The sequence below is a fragment of the Xenopus laevis genome, chromosome 2S (assembly GCF_017654675.1).
Source record: "Xenopus laevis strain J_2021 chromosome 2S, Xenopus_laevis_v10.1, whole genome shotgun sequence".
Lineage (NCBI taxonomy): Eukaryota > Metazoa > Chordata > Amphibia > Anura > Pipidae > Xenopus > Xenopus laevis.
In genome coordinates this window covers 46,954,058-46,962,449 of record NC_054374.1, presented here as the reverse complement: position 1 = coordinate 46,962,449, position 8,392 = coordinate 46,954,058, and the positions used below count along the sequence as shown (strand labels likewise).

General features: G+C 37.8%; 1 protein-coding gene across 1 annotated transcript; it reads left to right on the top strand.

Moving 5' to 3' along the window:
* Positions 1 to 7,030: 7,030 nt before the first annotated feature.
* Positions 7,031 to 7,970, top strand: LOC121400340 (P2X purinoceptor 7-like). The gene is made up of 2 exons (XM_041583258.1): positions 7,031 to 7,665; positions 7,742 to 7,970. The coding sequence occupies exons 1-2, from the start codon at positions 7,274 to 7,276 to the stop codon at positions 7,929 to 7,931; spliced, it is 582 nt and encodes a 193-aa protein (XP_041439192.1). The 5' UTR covers positions 7,031 to 7,273; the 3' UTR covers positions 7,932 to 7,970.
* Positions 7,971 to 8,392: the final 422 nt, after the last annotated feature.

Here is an 8,392-nt window from a genome sequence, read left to right as displayed (position 1 = left end):
ATATAATACACAAAAGCAATGAATATCCTGTAAAGTATATCCTTATAAACGGCTCTTAGTGATGTCATCAGTTATAAACAGAGTTAGTGATGTAACTTTTGTCACATGGCTTACTAAAACTTATATTAATATAATAAATTAAGTAGCATATAATAATAATATGAAGATATTATAAGTAACTTCAGATTTCCATGACCTTCGACCTTGTTCTTTTATGTCATGGAACGCCTCTGTGACTTATAATATCCTTCTATTTTACAATATGGGGTACTTTATTCACTATTAGGGATGCACCGAATCCACTATTTTAGATTTGGCCGAACACCCTCCTGCCCCTAATTTACATATGCAAATTAGGATTCGGTTCGGCCGAGCAGAAGGAATCGGCCGAATCCGAATCCTGCTGAAAAAGCCAGAATCTCACCTTTCTAAATTATAATTATAACTGTTTAGAAGAATAGTGAATAGTACTAATAAAGAAAACAATTCCTTAATTATAGGGCAAACATGACGCAGAGAATCCATTTGTATTTTATCTTACATAAGTTTACATTAACTATTTATGTGGCTCACTTTCATTTTATTAAAAAATCAGCATGTTGCACATTACTTATGATTAGAATTTCCAAAATGAGTGCTTATTTTGGATTCTGGCTGACCCATTCTGGTCTGTGGTTGGTTGTAGAATTCTTATCCTTTGCTGCCAAGAAGAGTAATAATCAAAATGCAACACATAGCCGTAATATTATAATCAAAAATGTATATCTGAACACTGCGAGGTTTAAATATCTAGTATAGGTCAATCTAAAAACAACTGGACTTGCTGAGTAATCAATGAAAACATTTCATTGATTACTCAGCAAGTCCAGTTGTTTTTAGATTGACCTATACTAGATATACCATGACCTGGATGAATGAAAATCTTCATAATCATATTGCGAGGTTTAAAATTACTTTGTCAATTTTTTTTTTTTTTTTTTTTGCAAGATCTCTTTTCGGCATAGCAACATAATTAGAATAATTTGCAGTTGTTACTTATATGAACACTTTTTGTACATTAAAAAGTATGTTTTATTCTAGCTGTATTATGCATGAAAAAAATATTATATCCAGTCCTAGTGATTTCATGAATCCTGAGAAATGAAATAAAATTATCTTGTTATGGTATATTCCAGTGTCATATGTAATACAGGTGTAGGAAGCTGCTATCCAGAAAGCTCCAAATGACAGGATGGCCATCTCCAATAGATTCCATTTTAATCCAGTAATTCACATTTTTAAAATGCATTTTCTGTTTCTCTGTAATAAAAAAAGCAGTAACTTGTACTTGACCAGGGCCAGATTTCATAGCAGGTGCCGTTGTTCCACCCCATCCCCTTCCTTTTATTTGCGCAAATTTTCATTGGGACTGGAGCAATGGGGATTGGTGCATGGGAAATGTAAATAAACTATTGTATCTCCGGCTCATCCCCAGTGTTACTGACCAAACTGGGTTTGGTTGGACAGCAAGCTGCCCCCTAAAATTCTGCCGTCCTAGGCCCAAGCCTTGGTGGCCTTTCCACAAATCAGGGCCTGTATTTGACCCTAAGATATAATTAATCCTTTTTAGAGGCAAAACAATTCTACTGGCTTTAATTAATTTTTTATGTTTTTAAAATTAGTTTTTTTAAGTAGACCTAAGGTATACAGATCCAAATAACATAAAGACCCCAGATCTGGAAAACCCCATGTCCTAAAATTCTGGATAACAGGTCCCATATCTTTATATATGGATATGTATATATAGTGAAGACTAAAGTGGTCGCATCAATGAGCGAATGGAGTCCTCATCAAAGGGGTCACCAGCTAGATCCGGAGCAGGTATTACAAATTAAGCGCCAATGTAATTGCCAGTAAATTCTCACTTTCTTCTCTTTCTTAAAGTTTTTTCCCTGTGTTACTCAGAGTTTAGCTCTCACATTGACTCTTTCTAAGCTGCGACTCTCCTCATATCCCCGATTTGCCCACACTCCACCTGTTTAACCAATACCCCATCCCTGATCCGCCTATACTTTGCCATATGATATTACCACTGGCCTCCCTGGACCACAGGTCGGTAAAACTAAGGGGAAAAGGTGCCAACCCTAGTACCAGACATTAGGGTGAAGACAGGGCTGCTCCTGCCATGAGGCAAGGTAAGCATGGAGCGGGCAGTTACCAGGGGCGGCAAAAAGCTGCCTCTGGATAACTTTAAGAGCCGGTTTTCCTGTTGGATATGTTTCATTGCCTTTGAATATTTGCCACTGCCGGTAGTCAGAGTCTGGAAGGATACGTTGCATGACCTACCCAAATTTTTTGATGGCTAACACTACCTCATTAAATGTCAATGGCTTAAATTCCCCGCTCAAACGAGCTTTGCTTTATAGGGAACTCAAATCCTTAAACTCCTCCATTTTCTGTATTCAGGAAACGCATCATAGGAAGTCCGATCCCTGGTATATTAAACATAGGGATTACCCGCAGTGTTACCGAGCGTCAGGACCCACGAAAAAAGCGGGGGTCGCTATTTTGATTCATAAAAATAGTCATTTTACCTGCTCTACTCATTTAGCTGACCCCTCTGGTCATTACCTTATTCTTTCTGGACATCTGGGTACTGTTCCTGTAATTTTGTTGAATGTGTATTTGCCGAATAAGAGACCATTAGCTTTCCTTAAGAAAGTACTGCTAAAGACTGCTTCATTTAATAATGCAAATATGATAGTGGCTGGAGACTTCAACATGATTCATTCCCCGTCCAGGGATCGACAAGCCCTCCACCAATCTTTACCACCCTCGATCACTGATCGGAATTCTGTTCAGTTCCGAACTCTATTGCGTTCCTATTATTTACAAGATGTGTGGAGGATCCAAAATCCCTCTTCTAGAGAATATACATTTTATTCGCATGCGCTTAAGGTGCACACTAGGATAGATTATATTTTCTTAACATCTCCGCTTACCTCTCTAGATTACACAGCGAAATTACATCCCATTTCATGGGCGGATCATGCTCCGATAGAACTGATTGTTCACACTACCAAACTGCATACCCACAAAAATCAATGGAGGATGAATGACCATTTGTTGAAGTCTCCAGCCGTTAGGGATCACATTGCTGCTCAACTGAAAGAATACTTTCTTATTAACAAGCCCTCTGTGTCTTCGCAAAATACACTTTGGGAAGCCCATAAGGCTGTCATACGGGGAATATGCATTGCCTCTTCTTCTTCTCTTAAGAAAAACAAAGCTTTACAATATGATCAGCTCACGACAGCCTTACAAAAGGAGGTAAAGAGACAGGCTAATTACCCAACAATACATACCTTATCTAAAATTATTTCTTTAAGAAATGCATTGCGAGATTTGAAGATAGCGGATGCAGATAAACTGTTAAATATGTACAGACAGATATATTATGAAAAAGCCAATAAAGCACATACATTGTTGGCAAATAAACTTAGAACTAAGCAGGCTCTCCAAACCCCGCAGCTTATCCGTACTAACGGAGGGCTAGTTAGTGCGCCAGCAAGACATTGCCAAAGCATTTCAAAATTACTATACCCAATTGTATAATTTATTTCCTGCAGGGGGTAGTGAAACATTATTGCAGAAACAGGACGACTTTCTCCTTAAACCCAATCTCCCTAAACTAGACCCAATAGACTTGGAATCCCTTAACAGACCGGTTGCTGCCGAGGAACTTCTGGAGGTATTAAAAGGTATGCCGGCAAATAAATCACCTGGTCCAGATGGACTGCCATATGGCTACTATAAAACATTTCAGGAATTATTATCACCGCATATGGTTCCATTATTTAATGATTGGATGTCAGGTTTACCAATACCTAATACAGTGCTCAACTCATATATCACCCTCATTCCGAAGACGGAGAAAGACCATACCATCTGTGCCAATTACCGTCCTATTGCATTACTTAACTCTGAACTGAAAATATTCACCAAATTATTAGCCTCTCGATTGAACATAATCCTCCCAAAGTTAATAGATTCGGACCAAGTGGGCTTCATATTGGGAAGGAAAGCGAATGATAATATCCGTAGGGCGATATCGATAACTGATTATATTAACAAACATAAGATACCATCACTTCTGCTTAGTTTAGACGCAGAAAAAGCGTTTGATCGCTTGCGGTGGAGTTTTATGTTTAGGACGTTACACAGTATGGGATTCCACGGCCCCTTTATTTCAGCTTTGCACTCCCTTTACTCAACGCCTTCTGCACAGGTAAAACTTCCAGGGGTCATGTCACAGCCATTACTGATAGGTAATGGTACACGACAGGGTTGTCCCTTATCCCCACTTCTGTTTGCCTTATGTATTGAGCCACTAGCAGCAGCCATACGTCAATCCCCTGACATATTTGGAGTCAAAGTTGGAACACTGACATATAAGATAGGATTGTACGCAGATGACATATTGCTAATGCTTACCTCTCTGCAAACTTCCTTACCAAACCTTCACCAGATATTAGAGAACTATGGAAACAAATCAGGGTATAAAGTTAACCATGATAAATCTGATGCACTCCCTCTTCACATCACAGGTTCAAATCCAAAAATTTTGCAGATTAACTTCCCATACCGCTGGCCTTTGGAATATGTCAAATACTTGGGTATTAAGATCACAGCAGAATACAATACCTTATATAAACAAAACTATGTGCCCCTCTTGACAACTTTGAAACGTGATCTCCAAACATGGCATACTTATAACTTATCATGGATGGGTAGGATAGCCGCAACTAAGATGAATCTACTTCCACGACTCTTGTATTTTTTTGACACCCTGCCTTTAATGGTACCGAAAGCAGCAATAGATAAACTACAAAGTGCGATCATGAACTTTGTATGGGTGGGTAAGAGACACCGTATAGCACGTCACACATTGTTTGCCCATCACACGCAGGGAGGGCTGGCAATCCCTAACTTGTCAAATTATTATAAGGCTGCACAATTTAAACAGGCAATGAATTGGGTTGAATATTTTCCACGCACTAAATGGGCGTCTTTGGAATTATCGTACTGTCATACTCCACATCTGGCTTATTACTTGTGGACGACACATAAGCCTCCTTGCTACCCTACTCTATTAAAGGACAAGGAAAGTATTTTTTTTTATCCCCCATGATTGTAAAGTCCACCCTATGAAGTACCTGGTCGCTAGGTTTTTTAGTGAAAAATCCGTTCTGTTCTCCTGTTCCGCATCCTAGTCTGTAAATGAAGCACATCGTTATCAGCGCCGACATTTTCTTTCTTCAAGATGGCGCCGGTTGTTCATATGCGCATGCGCCAAATCTATTACGCGCATCACGTGCGCGAGCGTCACAGTAAAGCTCGTGCACCAGACTTCCTTGTGGGCAACAAGCGCACGAGTCTAAAACAGCGCGCACAAACGCAGATAAAGGTGCAGGTGCATCATATTAGAGAACATCATATTAGAGAATGTAACATCATATTAGAGAATTTCAAGTCTATCCGATTTTAATGCAAGTTAATAGGTGTGCTTTAGATCAATTCTAAAGTATATAGAAGTTAGTAGAAGTGCTTTACACTGATTGCAAGGATATCCAAGTAAATGTGTTTGCTTTGGCCATTAATTTCACCAATATATTTTAGGGAGCTATAGCATTATTAATAATCATTTGTCAAGTAAATTTAATTAATTAATTTTAATAGCATTATATAAGCATTATATAAGTATATATGTATCAAAGATACATGCAAAAAATAATTAATTAATTAATTGATTATTTTTAAAAAGTATTAATTATACAATGAAATAATTATTGGCAGTGAATACAGTCCATAATTAATTATTTCTATGTTATTAATTTTTAATTATTAGCATAAATTATATTAATAATTAATTTAAAAATCAATTGATTATATATTATATGTTCTCTATCTAATTAATTTGCAGTAATTAATTTAATTTATTCACAAAAAATAAATTCATTTACAGAATAAAAAATGTCAGGTGATGACGATTCTCAGATGCCTACTACATCTACATCAGATGCAGAACAGGTATTTACTATTACTCTGTTTTTCATTTAGGTAGGTTGGTTGCAATGGTCTATATTACCCTAGCAACCATGCTCTCGTTTGAACATGACACAGAAACATAATTTGGAAAGTGCTATGATAGTTAGCTGTTCAATATATGTTTATGGGAGATATGATGCGTTTTTTTAACTGTCACAGGCACGGGTACAGATTATGGGTAACATTATGAAGGGGCAGGGGCATTGTGATCAGTGCTGGAACATGGAAGCAAAGGGGGCATTATGATTGGTGCTGGAATAAGTACCAAAGGGGGCATTATGATTGGTACTGGAACAGGTAACAAAGGGGGCATTATGATTGGTACTGGAACAGGTACCAAAGGGGGCATTATGATTGGTACTGGAACAGGTAACAAAGGGGGCATTATGATTGGTACTGGAACAGGTAACAAAGGGGGCATTATGATCGGTGCTGTAACATGGGACCAAAGGGGGCATTATGATCGGTGCTGTAACATGGGACCAAAGGGGGCATTATGATTGGTACTGGAACAGGTACCAAAGGGGGCATTATGATTGGTACTGGAACAGGTAACAAAGGGGGCATTATGATCGGTGCTGTAACATGGGACCAAAGGGGGCATTATGATTGGTACTGGAACAGGTACCAAAGGGGGCATTATGATTGGTACTGGAACAGGTACCAAAGGGGGCATTATGATTGGTACTGGAACAGGTACCAAAGGGGGCATTATGATTGGTACTGGAACAGGTACCAAAGGGGGCATTATGATTGGTACTGGAACAGGTACCAAAGGGGGCATTATGATTGGTACTGGAACAGGTACCAAAGGGGGCATTATGATTGGTACTGGAACAGGTACCAAAGGGGGCATTATGATTGGTACTGGAACAGGTACCAAAGGGGGCATTATGATTGGTACTGGAACAGGTACCAAAGGGGGCATTATGATCGGTGCTGGAAGATGGGACCAAAGGGGGCATTATGATCGGTGCTGGAACAGGTACAACTGTCATAAATACCTTGTGCATGCCCTGTATACATACCTCACTTACACCTGTATACCCATGTATAGCTAATTACTGTAATATACATATGTTTTTGTTAACCTGTTCCTTATTTCTTCGGTTTATAGAACACTATCTTTCACAATTAATAATTGCTTTTTTCACTTTAATTTTAGTATAACGACCTTATAAAAAGAATGCGGTCACGTCCTGAAGTTAAGAAGGCTGGGGAATGTTTTCCTACACCAAATACAGAAAGTGCTGATGAAGAACAAGAAGATAGTACTGAAGAAGAGGAAGAGGAAGAAGAAGAAGAAGAAGAAGAAAATGCTTCACAGCTAAATCAAAAACGAGTGGGGAAAACAGATTGGTGCCTTTGTGGAAATTGTACAGCAATGAATACACAAAAAGAATCTACATGCTGTCAAGAGGAACCAGCAATTCAGGCTCTAATACCTGACCAATGTTCTTGCATAATTCAATGGGATCGTGTCACCAATGATATCCTAAATAAAGAGCGGGCTGACTGGGCCTATAAAATTACAAATTTCAAACAGAAGAAGAAGCCCAAACAGGCTGCATATATGCGGTATGTATTTTTCAATTTGTTTTTTATGAAATTAGATATATATTACACATACTAATATTTTTCTTTCGTTACACAGGGGTATAAGAAGAGCTGCATATCGCAGTTTCACCACTTGGGTCTATGGATATCTTGGTACCGGAAACCGTAAAGTGATCCCATCATGTATCGTTACGGCCATTCGAGCAGCCTTTCCTGACCCGAAAGGAAAATATGTCGGTTTCCTCACTGCCGGTGATTTTTCGGCAGAGGATATGATTTTTTACTAGTTATATTTACTAGTAAATTAATTTATACTATTGTATTTATTATATGTTACAATTTATTATATTTATTGAAAAATTGTTTATCAAATTACAAACGTTTATAAATAAAAAAAAAACTGTTTATTCTCTTTTGTTGTATTTTTATTATTACAATAATGTATTATAAATCAATGTTAACAGCATTTTAAATCTATGTGAATCAAAAATATCATTCAAAACCACTGTGCATAGCTGAAAATAATTAACAGGTTTTCTAAAGCAAGGTACAAAATTTAACTATTACAGTAGAATTTTCTAAGGGAAAAAAAATCAAAATAGCATTCAGGTGCTTGGTCAATAACCATTCCTTTTTTTTTTCTATTGAAGATGAGTCTTATCTTCCAAATCTAGAGTAACGCTGGCTATTGTCACTGATTTCTCAGGCCGTATTTTTGTAGCAATGTTTTTGGGTAAGGCCTTGCTAC

Bases quoted from the DNA above. Each gene is read 5' to 3' on its own strand.
- LOC121400340 (XM_041583258.1), top strand. From the start codon at position 7,274: ATGCGGTCACGTCCTGAAGTTAAGAAGGCTGGGGAATGTTTTCCTACA. The intron at 7,666-7,741 runs GTATGTATTTTT...TTCGTTACACAG, and splicing joins AAACAGGCTGCATATATGCG to GGGTATAAGAAGAGCTGCAT.